This window comes from Solea solea, chromosome 5 (genome assembly GCF_958295425.1).
Source record: "Solea solea chromosome 5, fSolSol10.1, whole genome shotgun sequence".
NCBI classification, from domain to species: domain Eukaryota; kingdom Metazoa; phylum Chordata; class Actinopteri; order Pleuronectiformes; family Soleidae; genus Solea; species Solea solea.
Genome location: NC_081138.1, coordinates 7,208,199 through 7,235,945, shown reverse-complemented (window position 1 = coordinate 7,235,945; position 27,747 = coordinate 7,208,199). Strand labels below are relative to the sequence as shown.

General features: G+C 39.9%; 1 protein-coding gene across 4 annotated transcripts in view; it reads left to right on the top strand.

The window, feature by feature from the left end:
- pcdh17 (protocadherin 17) overlaps nucleotides 1-27,747 on the top strand; it is a 69,043-nt gene that overhangs the window by 21,204 nt on the left and 20,092 nt on the right. For 2 of the 4 annotated variants that reach the window (XM_058629329.1, XM_058629327.1), the window contains exons 3-4: nucleotides 4,155-4,213; nucleotides 4,837-5,006. In XM_058629329.1, the coding sequence (XP_058485312.1) occupies nucleotides 4,155-4,213; nucleotides 4,837-5,006 (229 nt within the window). Of the gene's footprint in view, nucleotides 1-4,154; nucleotides 4,214-4,833; nucleotides 5,007-27,747 lie in introns of all 4 variants that reach the window. The other 2 variants (XM_058629328.1, XM_058629326.1) reach the window with 1 other exon arrangement.

Genomic DNA, 27,747 nt, shown 5'->3' with positions numbered 1-27,747 from the left:
AGCTCACACCCTCTGACATGATGAAATTCACACACTTGCAGGCATATATCCCCAATGCTGAGTGCTGTGTGTGTGTTTTTGGAAGACAGTAAAGGACAAACGCATGTATCATACCTAGTCAGGTAGAGGGAGGGCGTGTACTCTGTGTTTTCTGTGAATAAAAGCGATCTGTCCAACCAGGTGTGAAAGAGAAGCTGCAATTTGTCCTTGTTCGCCAACCCCATCTAAAATCTCAAACACACATGTAGATACACACACACACACACCCTGTAAAAATGATCAGTGACCCAAAATGCACCAAGCAGACCTGAGAGCAGAATGGAGCTCCAATATGCTCTTCCCATTTGTCTCAATCGGCCTGCTGTCTCCGCGGTCAGTACCGGGGCCTCAATGGGAATACAGAATAGAATGCAACTTTTGGCACTAACTCAGCCTCACTTTACTCTGGTGTCTCTCTGACCTTTGTGGCCATGCTGTGTGGACTAGATTCAAGACATCCTTCAACACGGTTCAAAAACATGCCTTTGCAATTCTCATTCACATTGACAACCAAACTGGCCCCTGCAAACATCTACACAAAAGTTGGCCCCCCGACCCCCCTGGATTCATCTTGTGTTCAATAGCTTCAATGCTGCTCCGGAACTTTTAAGTCAACAACTCATTTTTTAGCACAAAAAAGCAAGTCGCTCTTTCAATAAAAAAAAAAAAAAAGACAATGCCAGATATACAGATGCTGCAGTTTGGTTCAGTTGATTTGAAAAAGCTCCACAAGGAAAGATTATAAAGAAAGAAGCAAAAGTCTCCGATCCGAAAAATCTTGTTTTGCTGCTAAATGAATGAATGAATGTACTGTACAATACAGCGTCTAGTAATAATTATAATAAAAATAGTGGACATTGAGCCAGTACTTATCACTCTGTCTCAAATGAGCCTGTATTCATTGTGGGCTCCGACTGGCTAAGTACAAAGCAGCTCATATTGGCCCATTATTGATCCATTCATTGGAAAGTGGCCCATTGTTGTGAGAGGGCTGGGCGGCATAGACAGACAGGAAGAGATGAAGGCTTAAGACCAGCCTTGATTCTAATTGGCAGGAAAGAGGTTGCTATGAAGTAGGATAATTTTTATTGGCTTGGAGAGAGATATATAGTAAATAGGACATTTAAGTATGACATTTTTTTTACTCTCATTTTGGTTATAAAAAAAAGATAAAAAGGTACAAATGCAGCTTTATCGATTCAGTGGTTACATTCAATAAAGGCCTGCGTCCAATAGACTGCATATAAAAAATAAAAAAAACAAATGAGTGTGCCTGTATTCCTGTATGCCAGATGACGACAACTCAAAAATAGAAATATATCGACAAGCCACCAGGGGTGGCTCCTGGTTGCTAATTCTTTTGAAGGAAGGTCTATGGGAACAATTTGTATACTTTTTTTCTTGATTTATAACAATAATAATAATGATATTTTTGTATATGTTTCCATGTAGAGGACAATTATAATAAAGCATATCAATTAAGAGTGGACTCCAGTGTGTTTGACAGCTATTGTCCAGTAGGAGCCTCTTTGCATGTGACTTATGTGAATTTACATTTGCAAAACCTCAACATGGAGCCGGTGACATTGCAAATCTTGAGGCTACAAAAAGGAGTTAAGGTTCTTGCATAGGTTAAATGTTGTCATGCACCCATGTGCAGTGGTGCATTTACAGATGAGCAAGAGCACTTCCACTTCATGAGACAGTGAAGACCTTGCATTTAGACCACACATGCTCCCAGTAGCACAACACTTTCCACTCCGGTTAGTGGCATACGCTTGTTTTTGTCAGAAAAGACGATGAAGACAGCGGTCATAAGTCATGACAAAAGATGCATCTCCCTATTGTGGCACATTAAAAAAGTGTATGCTGTGTGGATATGCAAGTAAAAAAATAAAAAAAATAATTCTGCTACTCTCCTTTCATCCAGATTAGATTCAATGCTAACACAGCCGAGTTGATTGAAAGATGTGTCCAAGGATGAGTCCCTGGTCATAAAAGCATTCAAGGGGTACATCAATATCAAGACTCCCACCCCTCCCTCTCACATCTTTTTTTTTTCCTCTTTGAAAAACTCAAGCTGTTACCATCTCAATGCCAAACGATTTAAAAAAATTCATTCTTTTCGTACACTGTGGTCAGAATACAGTCTTTGATATACAGTATTCTGTGGGTGGTTCCTTTTAATCTTGGTGAAGGCTGAATGGGGAGTTGAATGTTTAGGTGGAGATAAAGGTGCTGGCAAAAGCATTGAACGTCAAAGTACTGCGGTGGCCTGTCTGACCTTCACACACCCGAGCCACCACAGGGCACAGATGACATTGAAGTACTATATTGACTATGAGTCAAGCTGTGCATGGGAAAAGCCTGAGCATGAGGAAGCATTACTCTCTTAACATGACATTTCACTGCTCACAGTTCAAGGCAGACAGTTGTGTGCTACATAGGGAAATGAATTGTGTACTGTGATGAATATGTTGAAGACTACTAACGCAGTATGTAAGTTATTTCTCGTAAAGGCATTTGTTTCTACCTTTCCTATATTAGATTTTTTGGATTGGCATCTTTTCATGACATATTTTTATTAAGATTACTTGTATCCTCTTTTTGTCACGCTTGTCTGATCAGCACAAGGCTTGTTGTCCCAAATCGGTGTCAGATTTCGCTATCAGACCACGCCCCCTGACTGCTCCATTCTCCCCCTCCCGCCTCCTCTCGCCCACACAGCTCTCAGCCCACCTCTTGACATTCTGCCTGTGTTCTTACTGTGTAGTCCATACATGTAATTGCCTTTTGTTATGACTTATTTTCATCGATGCTGAGCTTAACATGTATTTCTGTAAGCGCTAGAGAGCCTGTTTGAATCTTCATGACCTTTTAATATCAATCCCCATGATTGAAAAAAAATCCTTCACTATTGTTGGATATAATTAATAGGAGTGAAACGGTCTTGGAGAGAGACACTTCTCGTCGTGCCAATGTGATTGATCCGGTCTCTAATACACTGCTGCATGCATTTGCTGAGGATCGCAGAGTGATTATACAGTTCATGAAGTATAGGATTTGTAGAAGTGATTTATTATACTAGTGTATTTTGTCATCCTGTGTGTGAATATGCAAGAGATTTTCCTTTAGACTCTCTCACGCTAAAGTGAGTGGGTATACCTGGGATTCTTGAACCTCAGTGAACCTGCTAATTCAATTCTTATTGCCAGGGGTTGTTCTGCCCTGCTTTCGTTTATTTATTTATTTTTTTTTTTCACTTCTGCATCATCGTTCAAACTCGGACGGTTTTAAGGTGCCAATGAAATTGAGTTAGATAAATAAATAAAAAAAAACAAATATTGAGAAATTTCCAGGGTTGTTAAAACTACGGCTCACTAAAAGCATTCATTGCTAGCTCCTTGGCTAACAGCCGGAAGAGGAATGTTACCTAATGTTGCACCGAAATTGATGCAGGAATTAGCATTGCTGCCAAAAGCCACGTGATCATTTGACATGGGATTGAATGCTGATTAAACACGTTCCTATTTATCAAAAAAAAACTGCTTTAAAAGAAGATGAAATTGGTCCTTTGACCTGTGAGAATGTGACATTTGTGTGTGTGTCTCTTTTTTAAACTAAACCACATACCATGAAGCTTCCAGTGTAAGACACTGTAACAAAACACAAACAGAACAAGCCTCATTTCCACACAAGCCATTTTCTTGAATTTGAAAAAAAACAAACAAAAAAACATTGAGCACCAGGGAGTAAATAGTACATTTTATATTGCATGTAGTGCATCTCTTGCAGTGATGTGGTTACTCGATGTTTACTTGACTCTAGTGGTTATTGATTACAGGATGTCTGACAGTTTTGATGTGCAGCGCTCCATGTTCCATTTGAATGGGTAATTAGCCTGCTTCTTAATGAAATCCAAACCTACACAATATAGAAACTGCGTCCTCCGAGTGTTGCGCTTGCCTCTACCTCTCTCTGATAACCCCCCCCCACACACACACACACACCCGCCAACCTCCAATTAATCATATCTCACCAGATCTTGTTTCACTGCAGGATTCATTTCTGTAGCGCCAACAACAAATTTTGTTTTCTCTCTCTCCTCTCCACAGACGGACAATTTCCCCACTGAGCCTAATTATATGGGTAGCAGACAACAGTTTGTTCAAAGGTAAGTGTTTGGATCCATAACCGTCACCACATCTCAGACCTTTGTTTTCTTTTCTCCAATAGTACCAACACAATACATTACCAACATTAACTACGCCGACAAATAATTACACCAAGTTGTGACACCGAGAGGAAGGGCATGTGAATTTAATTAGGGTTGAAAAGTGGTCACTGGACTTGTTTGCCATATTACTTAGAATATTAGTCACACACAAAACCTTTTGTCCACTTTTTTTAAAAAAGTATTTCACCACATTGTAAATAAACTGTATCTGAGCATTCAGGAAAGGTCTGTGATGTCTTAATACTGTACAACCATGCTTATACTTGCTATTAACATCCATTCTGAGTGATACGTCGTGCAGATTGCTCTAAGTCCAGGTCTGAATGCTCCAGAATGTGTTAGTGTTTATTTGAATACAGGGCAGAGGAAGCTGGAGTCAATGTCATGTCGTCATGAGAAACACATCCAGGATGCATTTTATTCCCAGATGTGAACTGTTGTACTTAGTTCTTTCCACATGGGACCTGATCACTGAGAAAGGATGTTAATAACAGGTCTGATAAACACCCTACACTGTGTGTACTAATACTATTATTTTGTTGTGGTGATTTGTTCAGTAGTTCAACGTTCAAAGACCCCGAGCGAGCAAGCCTCAGAGACAGCGGTCATGGTGACAGCGACCAGGCTGACAGCGACCAGGACACCAACAAAGGCTCCTGCTGCGACATGTCTGCAAAGGAGGCCCTCAAGTTAAAAGCTACTGGAGTGAAACCGCCACCTCTGGAACAAGGTGAGCCCTCATTGGTAAAGCTTGACTGCATGGGAAACGAAATATGTTGGACAAGCCTGACACACTTGAAAAGAAATGAAAAGACCATGAGTCTGTTTTTCCGAGCTGCAGTTATTTGCATTAACGACCGAGCTCTTGACATGCCTGAATCACAATCCCAACTTACACTTGGCTACTTTATTCTTCCTTACTTTGTTCTCTGCACTTTCCTCTTTTAATGCGTGCGGGGTATGTGTGTGTGTGTGTGTGTTTGAGGGTGTGAGGGAGGGTGCATTCTATACACGTCCTCAGTTTATCAAAGCAGACAAGCCCATTATGTTTTTATAAGCCCAACTACTTCAGCCTCTCCATTTAGTCCCCCTTCCCCGAGCACCCGTCTCTGAAACTTTGATAATGGAACATGGAAAATGACTTAGTGAGCGGCAGGCGATGTGTAGCTTCGTAGCGTGGTGATTAAATATGAATAATTTTTCTAAGCACTGTGGGTCGGGCAGATTACACATGACATGTGTTAAACAATAACTCCCTGGATGTGAGTTGTTGGTGTCCTCCTTACCCTCACCACCTCACACGGTTACTGTAAGGTCATGGTATGCAACCAAAACCAGGATTATACAGTTGGTATGCAGATTATATCAGCCATGCACCTCAGGCTATATCCGCACTGCCATGTTTTCATTTAAAAATGAAACTGATAAGCATCTATGTGAGCGTTTTAACTCTGTTAAGTAACCTGCATCCATACTAACACACCAAAAAACATACACCACGTGACAATTAAGGTTCACTGATCATGCTTAATGAGAAACAACTGTGTAAAGGGAGAGGCAGGATTTCTTTATTCGACCCAAAAACAGGGTGAGACTGAAACTAAGTCAGCAGCAACATGCATTCGGTGCTTTTTACGCCGCATGTTTGCAGCTGATAATCCAGCCGTGGCGTTTGACTTTTTCAGAGCGACTTATCCGCCAAAAGTCGAGTCAGCAAGTCGTTCGACGACGTCATCACATTTGGCACAGCGGAGGAGCACAACTGTACAGCGATGAGAAACTCTTATTGAAGTTATGTGTAACATTAAGAGTCAATATGTACAGTAAAGACATTGAAACAAAACAAAACAATAATCTTTTTTAAACTTCTTTTTTAAACGACGTATATCCAGAGCATAATGTATGGGAATTAGTATGGATGTAGCCCTCGTATGGGCTAATTACCACACAGATATTCTCCAAAAACAAAAGGGCCTCCACTGCGATGTATGTAACCCACTGACTGCATCCAAAGTATGGTGTTGTGTACTGAACATGGATTCTCTGTAATGATGCTATTAATCCAGGGAGCAGAAGGGCTATTTTACCCCTTTGCGGAAGGACAATGACAGTTTGCTCAACGCTCTGTGCTCCATTATGCATGTCTGACTAGATCGCAAACTCCCATCGTTTTACGCAATGAGGGAAAAGCCACACATGTTGTCAAGAAGAATTGGCCAATTAAAAACCCCCATATGTTTCTCATTTTTGAAAACGTCCTCATTTTAATTGTCCATGAGGGGACGGAAGGAATCACATTAATACACCAAATGCACAGGAGAGAGGGAGCTAATGGTGTAGGTTAGGATGTAGCAGTCAGTGAGGACTTAAAATGAAAAAGAATAATAATAATAATATTTTTTTGGATGTGTGCTGTGATCGATGTCGCTTTCATGGTCTCACACAAGAGATTGTCACGCACTCACCAATCCAAAAAAAAAGCTGCGATATCTCCGTGTCTGATTCCCACTCATTCCTGCCCTTCCCTTTTGTTCTCACCCTATGCTGCGCTGTCAACCCCCCCCCCCCCCGCTACATGACTTTCGTTCCACCTATCCTTGTTTGGGGAATCGATTGATGTGAGATTAGACAGTTAACTGCCTGCAGCTGGCTGTGTTTAGCCCATAACATGTGGGTTAGGCTAAACGGTTGAGGAGGGCAGGGGCAGGAGGCCAAGGCATGTGGTGTTGTAAGAGCAGCGATGAGGAGCGAGGCGTGCTCAATGTCTCTGGCAGGTTATCTTTATTAAATTGCAAAGATCCCAAGTGTACAGGCACTTGTTGCATTCACAAAAAACTAAAAAGCTCTTTTTTTTTTATCTAAATTTCAGAGTGATTTTTCTGCATTTATGAATGCACTTTTCTGTTTCCCTAAATTCACAACATACTTAAGGCTTTCATTCCTTCACTGAGAGCTTGGTTTAATGGAAACAAACATGCCCTTCTCCCTCCCGGCTTCTTTTATGGCTTGACTACCGTTCTCACGCAAATTATTGATCGCAGAACATTGAATTTGTGAATATTTTCACATTATTATAATATATTATTTTCAGTTCCAGCGTCACGAACCAAAAACAAAGTCAAACAGCGTTAAACCAAACAAGTCTGACATGTTTGCTTAATTACAACCCCACTCTCAAGGAGGAGATGAAAGCTTCTAAGTGTCTTATTAAATCATTTTTTTGAAATAAATAATTTTTTTTAGGTGAAAGCATTACAGTTTTTAACAAGTGGGTGCTTAAAAGCAGCACATTTGATTTAAATTAGAAAAAAAGTTGCTGATGATTGGTCACCTTGTACCTGGTAAACTCTTGAAAGAGATCTGCTCCTGTGTCTGAAACGGATGTGCTGCACAGGCACTATATTAAAGCAATTTCATGCCTAATTAATAAGACTTAGTGTAAAACGGAGGTGGTGTGAAGAAACATTGAAACATGAGCTATTAAGAGATATGGTTTACTAGCGTGGCCATCAGATATTGCTATTGGAATCTTCATGCATGTACACACATGTTCTGCACACAAGAGTACACAAGTACAGTGTGTTCATTGTCAAATTCAGAAAAGATAGAGAGAGAGTTTCATTGGTCCTGCATGTTTACGTTCCTCTCTTCTCAGCACTTAACATCTACTTCTTAGGTCTCGCCCTCGCCTGTCCTTCCAAATCTTTGGAAAAATTCAAATCCCTTCTTCATCACATTCAAGTCCTGTGTTCCTCTCCAAGCATAAACTTTCCCAATTACTCTCTGTCGCTCTCTGTGCTCGCCCTGCCAGGACACTGCGGCCTGATTCACTGGCTCTGTATCAACAAGTGAACAAAGTGGGTAGTTCAAGTCCCATTCAGTCCTCAACCCTGTGGCTTTATACCACTTTTCGTGTTTGATAGTGACGTCTGATACTGATAAAGGTCCAGTACAGTCTTTGAACAGAATTATTAGGCTCACAATTCCCGGTTATTTTCATAATCAATTAATCTGACGATTATTTTCTCAATTCTTTGTTTGATTCATATAATGTCAGAAAAAGTGTTGGTCCACTAAAACCTCCAAATTGTGATGTCTTATTTGTGTTCACTAAACCAATATTCACAGATTGATTAATTAGGCCTGATGATTTTTTTTATTCATTTATCATGTATTAATCCTAAACCGTAACACTAAATCTGTTTCAGTTCTTAGTGGAGATGGCTCTTTACCATTTGATTCTGATTTCACAGCCTTCGCAGTATCTACTGATAACAATATTAGTCCCTCACTTGCGTTTGACAGAATTATACTAATGTCTAATTTGCTTTCATTTAATAAGTCCACATATTTTATATGATTAATGCATATAGTAGACATTTGTGTCACCTTTTCTTTTTCCGTTATCTGATCCTGTGATTTTGACCAGGATCAGATTGATATCTGAATTGTACCAGGTCGTCCCAAGACATTTGCCTTTATAGTCACTAGACTCAAGTGTGTGATTCTACCTGAATTTGCCGTCCTTTTTGGCCCCCTTGGAAAGGGAACTTAGCCGACAAATCCTGACAGGTCAAGGGCTGGGGTACCTCTGAGCAAGGGACCTAATCCTTGTCGCTCCCCATTGATTGGATTAGTTGGATACTCAGCAGCAGGGGGGCAACATCCAGTGTTCTAGACACAGTCCCAAGCCCGGATAAATGGGTGGTTTGTGTCAGAAAGGGCATCTGTCATCAAAACTCTGCCACATCAAATATGTGGATCACTGGAAAAACAGGCAATCTGCTGTGGCAACCCCTAAAGAGGGGTAAAAAAGTTGATATAGTCCTCTATTATAGTTGCACAACGGGAATTTTACAAAGGCTTTGCCAGAATTCCAATGCAGTATCCTTGTGCCACAGAGACCCCCTCCTCTATTACACCACAAACATACATGTCCCTATTTCCATGCATGTAATTCATTTCCTTCCAGACGACATAATCTGGGAATCTACGCACTCGGGACCAGTCGGCAGATTGATTAATTAGGCCTGCGAAATTGGTCGCAATGTATTAATGAAGCTCGAGTGTATCAAATGCATTTATTTTTTATTTTTTTAAAGTGAGATTAATTGATGCTTTAACAGGCCTGCAGTAGACAGTAGACACAGTGATAACCGGCTTGTCTGGCCCTGTTTCGGAGTAGCTGGCAGCGCATCACGCACCTCTGCGGAGACAAGTGCCATATCTGCTATCATAAATAGACAGGCGGCAGTGGTGTGGGGAGATGGCAAACTACTGATAGGGACTGTCGGAGGGAATGGAGAGAGAGGGGTGATGGACGAGGAGGAGGAGGAGGAGGAGGAGGAGGAGTGTGGTGAGATAGAAACTGTACTTGCTGACCTGTCCTAATTACAGTAACTGATCATCAAACTACCTTCTGTCTAATGTTGATGACTGACTGTAGTGAAGAGAGACAGCATAGTAGAAGTCAGTGAAGTATTTATTTGAAGACACCTAAAGAAAGCGTTATTGTCCATTTAAATAACTTGTGTGTAGTCGGATTTTGCAGCCATGGCAGAGCTTTTGAGTCTTTTAGTTGTTTTTTTCTCTGCAGCCTAATGAAGTTGACATTTCGGACATTAGTACATTATGGACATGTTGTATACCACAAGGACTTATCATGTCAAATAAAAAAAAAGTCCTGTTGGCATAATGACATCACAGGATGTCTTACAGTAAGTGCATTTGTACTTAAATTAGTCTCCTGGGAACAATTACAGCTCATAAGCTCATCCATTTGTTCCTTTCAAGCCATTGAACTTCACTATTATTAACCTTATCATTAGTGTTGTTTTTCACTTAAATACAGGAGACTAAAACAATAAGCACAATGAACAAAAAAAAGGAAGCCGTTTCTTGTAATGGGTGTGCCAAGTCCTCAAAGTGTTATTGTGACAATCCAAAGCAAAAGAGGTTGTTACTTTATATTATTACTCTGTGAAAACAGGAGGATACTAAGAATTCATGTATTGTTTTTGTTGATTTAATATCCCACCAATCTGCACGGGGATCAAGCAAACTCACTACTTCAGACTGAATCTATATTAAATATTCACTCTTCTGCCCTCGTGACAGCTTTAATCTTAAGACTCTAGCATTGCTGCACTTATCCACACAATATCTTCATCTTATTTTGCGAGCAGTCGATTTTGAAATAAAACATGAGCCTTTGATGATGAAAAAAAAAAAAAAATAGAATTAATTGACTGGTCAAAAGGCAGATCTGATGCCCTTTCACATGTGTCGCCATGGCAACCTCTGTGCCGTCTCTGGCCTTCAATAAACCTTTATCTGGCTGTTGGGAAAGGGCATTCCATTCAACATCATTCATTTTTCATGGACAGATAAATGCACCTTTTTTTATTGGGTTAGGTAGATGCATATTACAACTGTGATTTGTGTCCTTCTGAATTTGTATTCAAAATGCAGCATAACGAGCCTGTTGAGAATTCATCATTGACAAACAGTATGTATGTCGGTACTGTTAGATATCCTTGCAATTAATAAATACATGTATAATACTGCTAATACAGTTATAATACTGTATATTATAGCTGACCAAATGCACCTTTATAGGCAAAACACATACAAACACCTATGTGACCTATGTGATTTATATTGTAATCTTTTACATTTTATTGTATATTCCATTCAATTATTCCATCACGGTTTGACAGATGATTCTGCAACTTTCTCTGTCTCAAAACCATGACTTACGTAAGCTCTCTTTTGGAGGTTTTTCTTTCAAATAATGTCAAGTTATCAAAGAAAGAATGAGCTCAGACGCAGCAAAATCGAATCCCAGAAGCAAGTGAACAAAGCAAACGCAAGATCTGAATGTTTGAAAGACAAAGAAGCCCCTTTCTCTGAATCTGTGCCACTGGGCAGTCTATATGAAGGGACGGCACAGGCGTAACATCAGTTGCATGTTGTGGACAGACAAAACAAGCTTTGAGACAATACTTTATGTAAATAAAAAAATATATATATATTTAACACATACACACAAGAGCAGATCTAATAGTTTTACATCATGTAAAGAAAAAACACTTGTAAAAATCCAAATGTAAACAAGCCAAGTGAGCTCCGATATGGAATTAGATTTGTGTCTTTTCATGAAGCAAGCAACACTTTTTAAGAAGCAAAAATTACACACAAATTGCTAATAAAATATCGATTTAACCATTCAAAATGATTGTATTTTATTTATTTGAAAATACACTTTTGGTTTGCTCCCTGACTTGTTCTTTGCGCTCCCTGATTTTTTGCGATTCTGTCCATGGGCCTTAGGAAGCTACCTGCTGATTGGCTACTGATTTTCAGACACTTTGCTTCTTTAAAAAGCGTTGCTTGCTTCGTAAAAAGGGTTGTGTGTGATAATAGTGACATCATTTCCCACTGTGCCAATATATGTGAATGAAGATGGATGGATTTTGTCCTAAATGTACAATGACATAGTCACATGAGACACAATTACTTACACGATAATGTCTTGAAAGTTTAACATTTGAATGAGTCTTTTTTTCTTTATTATTATTATTTTCCATTAAAAAAAACAATACAGACAACATAAACACATCCATAAATCAAATTACAACGAGATGCTTCATTGTCCACCTCAGCAGTTCCACAAAGTCGCATACGGTTATGTCATTAAGTTGATTAGGGGAACCAGGTAGCATAGAACTTCCCAATGGATCCCTTAATCCGGTATCAGAGTTTTTTTTCAAGGTGAATATGAATAACGTCCAAGGTATAATGACCGTATGTTGGAAGGAGAGAACCATTATGCCCTCTGGGCATCAGAGCAAAGAAGGGAATTATATCTTTATTTCAACCACCAAGCAAAGAGTCTGCTGAAGCCACACCAAATTCCCGAAATGAATGGAGTATTAATGTGTATTTTTCCCACATATTCTAGAGACAGTTTCAGAAATACATGTCCAAAATCTATATAGTTTTGGACCAGTCAAAAAGGTCAATCAGATATGTCTTAATCTCAGATAGTTTTTCATATCAGCTGGGATTGGCGGTAACAGTGGTACACAATGAATTGTGGGATAGATTATTTTAGGTCTGTTTCCCATTTATCAACCAATTTGTTAACAATTGTTCAAAAAACATCCTGGATCTGTATCCACCACTTAAAATATATTAATTTTGTCCTTGGGCCATAACCCACACTCTCACTTTCATCCCAATTCGCACTTTTTGACTTTTTGAAAAAACGCGACCAAAAACATAATCTCCTCAGCAGTGGTATCAAATGAAAGCGGTATGAACACAGGAGCCGAGAGGCAACAGCAAAATATAGCTTGAGACAGATATTTAAGCTAAAGTCAAAGGTAGTGCAGAAAGAGGATGAAATGTTTGGTTTCTTTTTTAACCTGGAGTTCAACATTAATCCAAGTCTAACATGCTTTTGGAAGCTTGTTCCAGCTCTTTGGTGCACAGTAAGTACCGTCTGTGTGTCTGTGTTTAGTTTGTACTCGGGGAACAGTTATCCACTCTGTGATGACCTGAGAGACTAAAGTTGCTATGTATATATATGTCTTATATATGGGATAAGACAGTCGGAGATGTATTTTGGTCCCGAGCCATTGAGAGTTTTATTGACAAGCATCAGTACTTAAGCTCTAAATAGAACATAAAAAAAAAGGCAACTGTTGCTATGAGAGTCTGGAAAATGCTGCCGCTGTGACAGTAGAAAAGCCACTGTTTCCATTTTCATTTCCATTAATAGATCCCTCTTAGCTATGATCTGTGTATACAATCTGTGGTATCAAAATATAATGTTCATCACACGGTACCACTCCTTTTGCTATGTGATCAAAAGCGCTTTATTGCATGAGTGCGTAAAAATAACTATCTTGATATCACCAGTATCAAACACAAAGGTTACTATTACTATGTATATACTACACTATATACTAGATCTGTTAGTATTTTTCAATGATATAGCAGTAAGTAATGTAATATCATTTTGCTTCAATAGTAATGCAAAGAAAGCCCAACGTTTACATGACACTTTGACCTATAACACATGAAATTGCATTAAATCATTTAGATCACGTGTGTCAAACTGGTGGCCCGGGGGCCACATGAGGCCCTCCAATCGATTACATGCGGCCCGTCCACCACTATGCGAGGTGATGGAATAGAGACAGAATATAAGACTAAATGTATTTGCCGGCAATATTTTATTTTTTTTAATTACGACAAGCACTTTTACTTTGCAATTCTGTCTAATATCATAATGAATATCTTATATTGCCCACCGGCTATAAATATTAGTTTGTTCCACTTTTTTTCCTCTATGTCGGCCCCCGCTTGACCAGACTAGATGCTCATTGGCCCCAAGGTCATTTGAGTTTGACACCTTACTGATTTACATAAATATACTTTATTTATGACTATAATCATACACTAATAATACAAATAAAAACATATAACATACAAATACATAATATGACAGATAAAGTATAATATATAAGTAATATATAATAAGTTCATTGTGATTTTGACACAAAAACTGTTTTACATTAACATTTTTATCCTGATACTGTTTGGCTCTCGATGCAGCAAAGAACGTGTCGTTTTTCAAGGCTCAAAGCACATTTATCATTTTCTAAACATCTCTTATTAGGTACAGGCAATAAACTTCCTCAAAGTCTCCATCGGGGCTTACTCTGTAGAGCAGTGAAGGCATTGTTAATGTCTGGGTTTTCTCTTTCCACACAGTGTTACGAGTAATCGCTTTGCAGGTTAATGGACAACCATCTGCCAAGACTGAGGAGCTTGATTATAATTAGCTGGTTTACAAACATTACTGTAAACAGGAAGCATATGGAGGACCCATGGCTTCATTTGACGCATACCGTGATTCATTCAGGCCAACAGTGTTTCAGTGGAGATGCACTGTTTGCTGATCACATCCATTTTCATTCATTTTAAAACAAAAATAGGGTCATTCGTAGGCCCGGGTCATACTTTCTGCATGTGCGGAAGTCCACGTGGTGCAAATTTGGTCATCTGCTCATTTCTGAGGGTGGACTGTATGCTCCCTTTGGCACAACACTTTCCATTACAGTTGGTGGCGTCCTTCTGTTTTGTGTCAAAGTCAACAAAGAAGAGGGCCACACACTGATTTAGCATTGCTCGAGATCTCGCTACTGGAATGGAATGTGTGATGGATTACACATGCACAGAACACTACACTGACACAGACCCTCACTTTTACTATAAATGGAACTGTTGCCATGCACATGCAGACTCAGAATGTGCAATGTATGACCCAGGTCCTAATTTGTCTTGATGCATTTTCTGCCATGACCTTATCTTGAACCACCTTAAATGATCTCTGTTTGTTGTATGGCCTTGAGGTGAGATGGAAAAAAAAAAAAAACAAGGAAGGACATAAAAAAAAAAACTGAAAACAGCAGCCAGATGCTCATGCTTCTTTGTGTTGTTTGTGTGAGACATTGGACAGAGAGGATTTGTCTTTGAGCCTTTTTTATCTTTTCCCTGCTCCTCATCTTCTTGGCTCTCCACTGGCGTGTCCCCGGCTGGGCTAATTCAGCCTGATTCATGACCACATCACCTGCTCTTTTACTAGTGGTGGGGGTAAAGTGAGAACCAAGAGCAATCTGGAATTCTCCAGGACGCATCACTCGAAGTCAAATAAGATTTGCTTGTGTGTGTGTGTGTGTGTGTGTGTCCATGTGGATCATGTGTTCACCCTGTTCTTAGGGGATATGGCAGTATCGCACAGCAGTGATTTAGCGGCTAAGCTAGTGGAATCCCATGGAAAGCCTAAAATCGTGTAGGGTTAAGGGAGGGGGGGGGGGATCACAGTCTTTGGATTTCTTCTCCCTCATTATGGAAGATTTGAAGGGATTAGTCCATTTTTTTTTTCTTTCATACACAAAGTTTTATTAAAATCCATTGTTGTGATTGAGGCTCACGATGGAGGTTGAGGTCCACTCTCGTGTCCTTCCCCTTGTGCTTTGTGTGCGTGAGGGTCTAACTTCTTCCACTAAAACCAGCAGCTCACCCCACCCTCCCCCCAATCCTCATTCAACCAGGCTAGCCCATCTCAAGCACTATCGCACCACAGCATTGGAGGAGATTGATGAGTATATATGGCCTGTTTATTGAAGCAACAAGTAAAATGTGTCTTATTTCCCAATGTGCATTCTATTTTATAATCATTCCAAGGGTGGAGGACTCATCTCAGAGAAAAGGGAACTATGAGTGCGCTTGCTCTTACAATTTTCTTTCCCATTGTAAACTTGAACTTAACAGGGTATTAATTCAAGAGTGTGCTCACCCGGATCAGACACTGAAAACACACTGAGACATTAAATGTGGTGGGAGTGTTACTTAAGGGCCATTAAAAAATGTAGGCACGCTGAATACAAGGATTAGACCAGAGTCACGGAGATTTAAAAGTTAATCATTTTTCAACCATATTGTTGGAGTTTCATCCACTGCCAGGTCCAGTAAAACCTCAGTGATATGGCTTTTATATTGTTATTGTTAATTTTCTTTTGTTCATCTGTGCCACCGCAGTATACTTTATACTCAAAGCATTAAAGGGATAGGTTGGATTTCTTTTTTTTTTAAGTGGGGGTGTATAAGGTACAGTAGAGAATCCAAAGCCAAATCTAAAGATTGTATAGATGATGATGATGCTGGTCAGCGGAGCTGTGTTGAAGAAGGCCCTACTGAAAAATAGCAATAGATGTGTCTTTGTATGCTGTATTATGTTATAATCAGTTCTACTATATTTAATTTGTAAAAACATCCAAGAGATCCTCAGTAAATTAATTACAACTTCATTTATGCTTGTTATTCATAATAGACAATAAAAAAAACAAGTGTAAAATGTTAAGAAAACATAATTCAGAAGCATTTAACTGGGAAAATACCTATTTTAGGGTAAAGTAAAATGGAATTTGGCGAAAAAAAAGATATTTCATTGGGCTCTGTATGTAAAATAACTATATCTCTTTAAACACCATTTTTTTAATGCCAAAAATTGGCTAGAGATGCTTTTGTCACCAGTCGATGGATTTGGATTGGTTTGGTTTCAGTGTCTCTTTTGTGTGTAATACAGCTCAGAAACCCAGTCGACGTGGTTTGATTAGTTTGCATATTCATGTTTACACTTACTACATGCACACAGACTGGCTTGCTTGCTGTAAACACACTGGGTAACCTACATTATCAGCCCGAGTGTATGTTTTCACACCAGTGTAAAGTGAACTGAGGAAAAAAAAACACACCCAAACTTGTTCTCATATTCCCTTAGAGCAGCCGTAAGGGAGGAGCGCAAGTATATTTATCAGCTCCATCATCACAACAGACACGTTTTCTGCTCCCAGTTGTACTTTTTGTAATCACATGATCAACAACCTTGTCGAAATGGCGTCTGTGCTATAAGTGAAATTAATTAACATACTGTAGCTGAGCCCCATGGTGAAGCAGCTTATGTTTCCTTTTTTTTTTTTCTCAAGGTATTAACCTCCTATTGAACAGTTTATTTAGATTTGTGATTAAAATACGCACACTTTGGTTGTTATCGTGCCGTTTGATGCTGCTATATTTGGAGACTGAAGTTCTCGTGCAGTACTAATCTAGTGGAGGTGATGTTGCTGCAATGTCTCAGCTTATGAGAAGAACAAACAGGTTGAACGTTGAGAATGCGTGCTGTGCTGCCTCGTGTTTGTGTCCTGTGTGTGTGTGTACGGATGGAAATAACTCCTGCGAGCCTTCCAAGACTGATTTGTAAACGAATGATTTGTGAACTGGGTTTAAAAGGGGGTTTTTAATGAAGGAGTGCTCCTAAAACAAGTGCGTTTATAATCACTGTGCCTCTCTTAAGAGTGGCAGAGCAGCAGAGGAGCTGTTTGAGTGTCTTCTCTCAGTGGGTGAAACATGTTGTCCAGCACAGCGGTAGGGAGGATACTACAGAGCAGATTATAATGATACAGAACAGCGTCACTGCCTGGACCAGAGCCACTCTGTGGCCATCTGTCCTCTGTTCATGGACAGCAGAACACTTGTGCATGTGCATGTGTGTGTTTCGAATGCAATTCTAGACGTAAACCACACTCTTTCACATACCCTTTGATAGCCCCCTTTTTTTTACTTCCCCCCCTATCAGTTTTCATTCATGAACTCCGTCATCCTCATCCCTTACAGCATGTGATTTATGTGCCTACAAAAACATCACTGGTTTCACATTTAATTCAAGCTATAAAGAAAAAACTCTTACAAGGTTTCTGGTTTGGGATCTGATTGCAGGTTCTGTGCTGTTAGTTACAATATTGAGGGAAATGAAGTCACAGCTGGCTCAGGTTTCCTTGTTATGACTTTCTCGTTCCATACACATTTCACACAGGTTTCCATACGTCATATACGGCTCTGTGCCACGTACTTCTACATCTCACTGCAAACATTCCCAACTGGAGTCATTGTCTGGAGCAATCTGGCTGGCACACGTCTCATATTAATGAATAACTGTGCACTCGGGCTGTCACACTTTTGTACATGTATTCTCACTTTAAGGGCATGTGTTGTTGTAAGAAACACAGTGCTTTCAGTGACTTGTTTTTACTCTCTCCCTGCGCCGCAGCTGTATGGACGCAGTGTGTGTGTGTGTGTGTGTTTGTCTATGAGGGGGTGGGGGGGGACACTTAAAGTGCTGCAATTTATATTGGTATGAAAAGTGCTGTATAAATGAAGTCTGACAGATTGATTGATTGATTTTTAAACGATGTTGGCTGGAGTGTTTTTTTTATGTTACATCTGTCTGAGTTAATGGTCATTTGCATTGTACATGCCTGGGGGAAAAAAAAAAATGCTTCTTGAGACCTGAAGTGAGGACTTTGCTAAACATCTGCAGAAAAAAAAATGGTCAGAACCAAAGGACATGTTTGCTACATTAGGGGATGATGTGCAATAGTGGGGGGGTGAATCGAAGAGGGTTAAGGAGAGCCTTGATGATGACCCAAGCTCCCTGCCACAGCCACCACCCAAGAAAGCATTGGTCGTTAATTAGCATCTTGTCAGCATCTCCCATGAAAGAGTAGAGAACATTCTCCACAACAGACTTGGCATGTTGAAGGTTTTGTGGTCATGTCGCAGGGAGAACTTGGCACGCTTTGAAGGAGATCCAGCTGGTTTTCTGGAATGTTTAAATATCTGCCGTTGAGGACTATCGGGGTGAGAGCTTCTATACCAAGAGCATCCAAATACTGCGATACAGACGGAAGAAGTATGTAAACCACAGTGGAGACTATGTCGAAAAGTAAACCTCACTTTGATGCATTGTTAATATCGCAGTGGCGTAAGTGGGTTGACAGATTTGTGTTGCTTTATTTATGCACAAACATTTGGGTGGAATGTGGCTAATAACAAATTCAAACTTAAAGAGTTCCGACACAGGGAAGTGACAGTGACAACTGTATGGTTTCTAGGTCACACTCTTATGTCTTTGTATGGATGTGGAGGGGCAGACGCAATCAACTTACCAATTCCTATTTCTTTCAGACATTTGAATCAAACTATATGCTGTTGTGTTGACTTCTATTGCTCTCAGTTAGACCGCATTGAATGCAGCGGCATTATTAATTACGAAAACACCAAGTGACAGATTGTTTGATCAATTCGGCGCGGGCTGGAACAAACTGAAAATTGTTCAGCTTTTGTTGATGTGAAAATGAAATGTATGGTGAAAACAAACTCCTTAGACAGTAAAATCAGCACGATGGCCAGAGAATCACTGAAGTGAAGTGAAGCGTTCCTTTGTCCAGTCTGTTTTTCTTTTTTGTTTCCTTGGCTGATGTGAATGAATATTTGCTGTGCCCTGGGGCATTGTTTCCCCATGTTAGACTGCATCAGGAACCAGAGAGATAAATGGGCCCCGGCCTGTCCACGGCATCAGGACTTCCTCTCTGTTCAACCATAACTAGTAATGTCCTTTCATCCAGTGCCTGCAGTGCTATAGATAATGGAGTATTTGAAGAAGAGGACACACTAAAACAAAGAGAGAGAATGTGGGTTATGTGGAGGCGGTGGATGGGGTGATCAGAAATGTCAGAAAAATAGGACAGCAGCGGAGCGAAAGCATTAGTGCTTGACGGAATTAAGTACATTTCATCTCGACTTGTTGGATTGAAAGAATAAAGGTATTAAAAAAAAACTGACAGTTGAGAGGTGATCAGCTGAGCGAGAGCTGCGTGGATGAATAGATGGACGGGACAGCAGGCTCGCTCCACGGGAGATTGGCACATGTGGCATTGTGCCGGACTCCCTGCCGTTACTGAGACACCACTTCAAATTCTAAGGAAGAAGCTGTCAATGTAAACACTGTCTTAGACAGCCAGTCACATGTATGGGGATACCAAGATATTGTCATTATAGCCAGAAACATACAGTATATGTAACAAGCACTCAGAGAGCACAGGCCTCTGCCAAGGCTCACTTTGTTTTCTTATATTTTTTTACATTTTGATCCACTGGATCCGTACCTGCTTATAGTTATTGCCATCTTACATATGCATGACAATATTCATCTGATCTGTTAAGACGTTGCAGAGATTTATACATAGGACTTCATATGCCAAAGTCTAATGGTAGCGTGTCCTGCGTACACCAATTTCCAATCAAATTAGATTTTTGAAGTATGATTTTGTACAGTTTTGCCTATTATGGGAATTCTTGAAATGTTGATATTTTCTTGTGACGTCATTGATGAGTTGATTCTTACCAACATGTAATGGGTAGTGTAATTGGGTGATCACCTAAATTCAGATTGACAAACACACACGGCACTAAATAAACGGTGACAAAATCATTACTTGTGTTACCAGAATCATACAAAATTATACAAAACCTTGTCATATTTTTGGTGTGAACATTTTAAAGTCACTAGGACTGTTTATTCGCAAACTGGACAGAATTTTCAAGTCTACACAATTTGTTTTCCCTGTACGATTATCCCAAAACCTATGCACAGTAATATCATATTGTCTCATCGCTGCTTTGCTGCCATTTCTGTAGCACCTAATATTAGTTTTGAATAGGTAAACCTGTCAATTCCAACATTCCAACAACATTGAATCCCAACTTCAAGCATGTGTTATTCTTTAATTATTAAATAAAACCCTGCAAACATATTTGGCATCCCAACAAAATTCCCCTGTGACCCAGTCACATTTGCACCACAATGGTGCTTTGTAATATCAGTGCACGCACACTCTATGAATTCTATCAAATGTGTATGTTACTCTTGTGGCATGGGACTGTAGCTATATTCCGACAGAGATTGAGAAGGAGTATGTGTCTTGGTGAGAAAGTGACGATGGTGACTGGGAGTGTTTTTCTCCTGATAACCTCAGTTTGTTACTTTTTGATCCTGCTAAATTAAGATAAGGGGCTTGGTTAATTAAACTGTCACATGGCAATACCTTGAGGAATTGCGAGGCCAACACAGCTTTAATTGGGTGGCTGTTATTGTCCCTGTGCTGCCTTCCTTCTCAGGGGGGGTGAACATAGGGGGAAAGTACCCTCTTGGCCACTGGCAGAGTGGAAGGAATGTTGAGTTTCGACATTCAAATGAAGATAGGGCAAAAAGCTGCTAGGCAAAAAAAAAAAACAACAAAACAAGAAGTAATTTAAGCTATTAATCACATTATATACATCAAATGTGAAACTCTACGACAAAGGGAGGAAAAGGTTAGGCTGAAGATGAGGAGTTTTAATTGCTACCTCAGTATGCATGTGTAATTTCCTGTACATTGCGCTAATCTCTGTGGCGCGTTAGTGGGAAAGAAAAGCAAACGTCTCCGAAGTCCCATGGACAATGTCAGCAAGCTTAAGATGCATGTGTAATTACCACCAGCCAATTAACAGCTGACCTCACAATCCCACCTCAAACCACAGCAATGATCTATCAGGGAGATTTAGCAGGCTGGCGGAGTCAACAGTTTAACGTGACGGATATTCATGCAGGTCCCAACTCATCTTCAGGTTTACACACGGAGACTTCATTAAAAATTCAGACCACAGGAGGACCAAGGTGTGTTTGTAGAGGCAGAAGAGAATCCTTCAGATGATTGACCTACACATGTTACTCCTGCTCGTTATAGCACTGATTCACATATTTCTGAACCACCGCATGATGTATCATATTGATTAAATTGCTGGCAGCTCTATGTAATGAAGCTTCATGAAATAAAAATGCATAATAAACTAGTGCTGGGCGGTATACTTGTCCAACCGCTGTCAAATTTGGAACTAGGGATGAGCCAGTATGATAATCAGTATTGGTATTGGACGGATATTGGTCAAAATCCGTGGATCGGATATCAGAAAATTTATATAACGTCACGAAGCATAGACTGTAAAAATGGAAACAAATATAATGCTTTAATGATTTCTATGTTATATGGATTGAAGAAAACATAAACAAAATCAATTTAGGAAGCTGAAAAATGAGAAAAAACCTGTTCTAATTCTTCAAATGAACACACAAACTAGTTGCAGATTCATTTAGTAATCAATTAATAGGCATTCATTGATTAGTTGTTGTAGCTTGTATGTAAATTATATATAGTATATATACATATTGTTGACATTTGCCATTGTCATTTTGACATGGTTGTTGTTGAAGAAATCCCGAAATATCCTCGACAGCATAATGTCGATTCTGTGAGGGTGTTTAAAAAAACAAACAAAAAAAAACAGTTGTCCATCTGTCCCTGAAGGTGATCACAATCAGTCTTGATTAACAAGTGGGATATTGTGGGAGATCGTCTCCCATGCTGCTTCTCATCCTCTCCCAAGTGGGGATCAAAGAGGATGAAGTTTTGAGCCTGCAGGGGATAATCCAGTTCCCTAGATTGTGATAATGCTGCTCAGGATGATCATGTGGATGAGAGCAGGTCTGGGTTGCTTGAGCTCATCTGGTTGTGGGTTTGCATGTGCACATACAGTACTCATGTCTGCAAAAAAAAAAAAAGATGTGGCTGACAATAGCTGAGTGACCCAGTAGTGGAGACAACACTCATGCTGTTGTTATATCCAGGCAACCAGATGAGAATTCAAGACATATCGAACAACAGGTGATTGCCACCATGTTCCTTTGTTTTTCTTTAGCTTCTAAATTAAGACCTCCACTCATAAATGAATGAATGTACAACACAAAGTGCTAAGATATGAAAACACCATGGTTACACGGAATGAAGGATGATAATCAAGTCATGTAAATGAAGATAATGCATCTGAGTGTGACGTATACAGTAGTTTTATCTTTGCTCTTTAGGATCTTTTTTTGTTGAGTCTCATTCTATAACAGGGGTCGGCAAGTAAATTTGTGCCAATGTTTTTCTAAGCATTTGAATACTCGGCCACAACATCATATCGTCATCACACAAAGCCAGATTTGTTTTCCTTCTAATCTAAACTAGTCAATATTGTACACAAATGGCAGATTTAATTCATCTGCCGGGCCGGATATTAATGCTGTTGGGCCAGTTTTGGCCCACGGGCTGCCAGTTGCCGACCACTGCTCTACAGTGACATTCTACATGGTCTCTTCCCAACCTGACCCATGTGCGGTGTTAGAGTCCAGCTGTTCCATCGGCATGACAAGGGGTTCAGGAAACTCCCTGATTGTTCACTGACCAATGGCACAAACGCACCAGAATGCTGTCAACGAGCATTTTCCACCCAGTGCTTTTGCATTTGCCTGCACCTGTGGTTTTTAGCCCAGGGGGCAAGGGGACGTAAGGAGGGGGCAGCCTGGTTACTGGGGTGGAAAACCAGTCAGGGTTTAGGGATTAGTGCGTCTTTTCTCTCCGTGAAGATAAAAACAAAAATAGATTCCTTGTGAGTTGCCATCCTTGTTGTGTTGTGTTTTCTCTCTGAATGCTACAGAGGACAGCTCAGAGCCTGCCACCTGAATTTGCATTAATGTAATTTGCATGAACTCAGTGGAGCTCAGGGGCAAGTTGCAGTCCTGGTGCACGTTGGTATGCATGCCTGCTCTCGTGTGTGTGTGTGTGTGTGTGTGTCCAGGCATGCCCTGTGTAATTTGACAAGCACAGTAGAGAACTTCCAAACTATCTAAAACAATGGTTTCTAGGTGTGAGTATCAAAAAGTAGGTATTTTGTAACCCAATCTTAGAAATAGTCGTTTTTATTTTGTTGTTGAGTTCATTTCAACAAGTAGCGATAAAATACACAACACACAAGTTACATTTACGTGCCTTATTCAAATGCCAAATGTTATTTTTTGACCTATTTATGGAATCATATAATATATCATTTAATTTAGGGCTTTTCGGAATTTAAAATGGACTGTGGCATTTTTAAGTTTTTGGAATGGCTGATCTAATAGTTTGACATATACTATACTGAGTTGTTTCTGGTAGAGATCAATGTATTGTTTTGTCATTAAGCTTCAAATAATCATAAACTAAACAGTTTTGTTTTGTTTCTTTGCAAATTGTCACATTCATGTAGATGGATTTTGATCATTTTGATGATGATTTGAAAACCAATCTTAGAAAAAATTGATTAACATCACCATTTGTAACCGGTAAATATATACAATTAGCTGAATTCAATCTCAAAAAGTCCACAAAACTCAAGACACTTAGTTACGTTTAGTTACTTTTTAATCGCAATCAGTTTATTTTTAAATTTAGTCAACTTCAAATTACTTTTCAGTTTAGATATGCAGAGGCCTAATTCTAATCTCAAATGTTATTTTTGGCATTTGCTATGACATAAATAATTTATTTTTTAGGGTTTTTCAGATTTAAAGGCTATGACACAATTTTTTTTATTTAAGTCTGGAAATTGCCTGCACTGTGTTAAGTGAAATTTGAATTAGAAGCATATGTTGTAAAACATTTAAAATATTAAGACATCACTAACAGCTTGACAATATGTTGCAGCACATACTGCAGTAGAGAGTCCACCACTCTGCACCGCAGTGCTTTGCTAGACCGGGGCTATGAATTTTATCAGGCGGAATTGTGGAAGTGGATTTGTGTGAATAACTGTTTGCGAATGTGTGTTTGTGTGTACGCCTGCATGCGTGTGTGTGTGTCTGTGTGTCCAGGCCCCTCTGGAGTCCATTAATCCCAAATCTAACAGACTTACTGCAGAGGCGGCCTTTGATGTGTGCCGAATGCCTCTCTGGAATATTGAATGCTGCTTCCACAATATTCACCTCCCTCTCTGTCATCACTGCATTGTTTTTGTCCCCCCCCCCCACCCCACCCCACCCCACCCGTGATGCCAGGATTGTCCAGCATGACAGGTGGCTGCCGTGTCATGAGATTGTTTACCACTCAGGTGTGTTTTCAACAGTTCTCTGATCTGTAATTTTACATCTCTGAGCTCTTTTAATCCCATTCTTATCTCATGTAAGCCCCTCTAATCTTTGACCCTAATCTTAAACCAGCACATAGAATGAGGCGGCATGGATTGAGTTGTTTTTTCTCTTCTCTCACCTTCACATTTTATGCATACATTTGACGGAGAACTCTGGGCCCTCCAGCGTCTGGATATTTCTTTTTCATGTGCCAACACTGAGGCTTATTTATCGCTATATATATGTTTGGTTTTTTTTCTATTTATTTGTGTTTTCATTGCAGTGGCCTGGATTTGAACCCAGACTATTTTGAAGCCTTGCACTCATAACCCACCAGTCTCAGGAGTGAAACAGATGGCGAGGCAAAGAAAGTGTAAATTAGATAGTGAGATGGAAAACACATTTCTATTTGAAATGATTATCCCTCCTGACGGGGAGACGAATAGACCGTTATTGCATTTCCGTCACTTCCTTTTTAATGTAATCATACTTCTAAACAGACGCGTGCGAGCGTGCATATGTTTATCCACTCGGAGACACAAGCAACCGGTGTCTAGACTGCAAACACCAATTTGGCTGACGCGCAAAGGAACATCGATGCTAAAGTGATGTTGCTGAAACACAAGGCCAGTCCGGGAGTCTTCCTATGGAGAGGAGATAGTGGTGACAGACAGACGGCGATAGGAGGAGGAGGAGGAGGAGGAGGTTCAGTAGCAGAGGTTGGCAGAGCTCACTGTGGTTAATACATCCAAAGTGTGTCAGTTAGCTCTCTAAGTGTGTTAGGCCCCGGGGCTGAGAAAGCCAACACCATCGACTCAGCCTACCTCTCTCTCTCCACCTTTCCACTTAGTCTCCGCTCAACAGCCGCCAATATCCTTAGGGGAGGCGCACTGCTGTTCATTGGCGCAATTGATCAAATGCCTACATGCTAAAGTGTACACTTTTCACAGAGTTCATGAGCAACATGTGCTCGAGGACAGATAAAGAGGTGGTGTGCTGCGATGTGGAGTAGATCTACAGATGGTGCGTCTTCACATTTCCAGTCCTCTTTTAGCATATACAGTACATATATATATATATATATATATATATGTATATATATATAGTGTATATCACACTGTTTGCATGCCAGTCCTGTTGTTATTCGGCCTTCACAAGTAGAGAAAATATCTGATAGTGATTTTCCGACTGGTATGGCACCTGTGATTTATTCCTCTGTGGTGCATCCTTTATATTATTATATTTATTACACTTTATTTCAAATTTTATTTGTATAAATGTTTACAGTCTAGGGCCATATCAGGTCAAACATCATGTTTTTTTTTTTAGCTGAATTAATGAGAGAAGGAATGCACATCAGATCCTTATAGTGTTTTCCTGAGCGGTACTGTCAAAAATAAATGAATATTAGTGTGCATCATTGACGTTTCTCTTTCATCCTTCAAACCAGGCTCAAACTAGCACTCACTGAAACAAGAATTTTGAATGAATGTTTTTTTTTTTTGACTTTCAAATCATTATTTTAACATGAATAAATGCATTTGGCGTCATTTCCATCACGTTTCAAGTGATGGAAGTTTCTCATAAGCCTGAGTCACCACAATGCATAGCAAAGTCATCCAAGTTATGGACACGTCTTGGACTGAATTAGGTTTGAATTATGGAAGGTGTTGCTACAGGCAGATAGCTGTCAAATAAGCAGCAGGCTTACTGCAATGTCCTTCTCCTCATGTTTGCATGATTTCCATGCATTACCTCGCCATAACACCTTCCCACTCAGTGTATCTTATTTCTAACCTCACACAAGGGCTCAATGCTACAAGTAATCTCGGTCATTCGATACCACAGACCTGTCGACGTCTTAGCAGAGGCTGTGCTGCTGTACAGTAGTCATATTATGTGTTGTCGTATTCCGGTGACGGCTGTGCTGAGACAGAGCACGGTCTCTAATCCTGCTAAAGCAGTACACATGGGAATGATTCCTTGCACAAAGCCATGACACCCTGAGATGCTGAAATCCCTTTGTTTAAAATGGAGACACATAGAGAGGCGGACGAGAGAGAGAGGCTATAACAAAGTGATTTGATTCAGCAAATGTGACAGGATTGTCTGCTGGATCTTGTTGTGTGGATTCCGTGAATGAATCCTCGACGAGTCTTAATGTGTTTATCCTTGTTGGTTTTATCAGGACTGTGCCGCAGTGCATCATTTCTGCGACAATGTGGGTCTTTCCATGACTGGTGCCAGTCTTACGATATCAGGGCGACAATGGCCGACATACGATTGTGATTTTTTTTTTCTATTTGGTAAAATATTATACTTTTTTGCAAAGGAATAATGCAAAAAACTAAATATTAAATCCATGAAACAGGTCATGAAACAATTGTTTCAGTAATTTAACTTTATGAGAATGAAAATGTTTAATAATTGGCCGAGTAATTGAAGCTGCAGTGCATTATATGTTATTATTTCTATGCAATTTCCTTCATTGAGGGAGCGTTAGTGTGTATACAGCAGCAGAGCAGGAGCAAACAGGGACAAGGAGCATTAATTCCGTCAAACTGCTGAACGTCCATGTTGTTTGAGCAATACTATTCACTTCTGAAGCTTTTCATGGGCACTTGCTTTCAATCATATTCCAACCCGTCTCACTTGATATAAAGCAAATCACTTCCTGTGAGCTTATTTGACAATAATTAGTCGATTAGTTGGTCTACTTCTCGACTAAATCAGTTGAAGAAGAGCTCGGTCAAATCATTTGTGTTGGGAAGAACTTCAAAAGACAACCCTCTTTGATTTAGCAACAAAAGGTTTCCCTTCATTCTTTCTTTAATGGGGTGTTTTAAACCTGTTTTCTCCTCAGGATTGAAACTGGATTTCCGTAATGAGCTGGTGGCTCATAGATACTGTACTTATTTTTTCTTCATTTTTTTTTTTTTTTCTTTTTAATTCCCTCCCCCTCCCCTATCTTGCTCTGTCTGTCTCTCGGTTTATTTCATGCGCTCACCATCTCTCTAAATAGGCCAAGGCAAGTTAC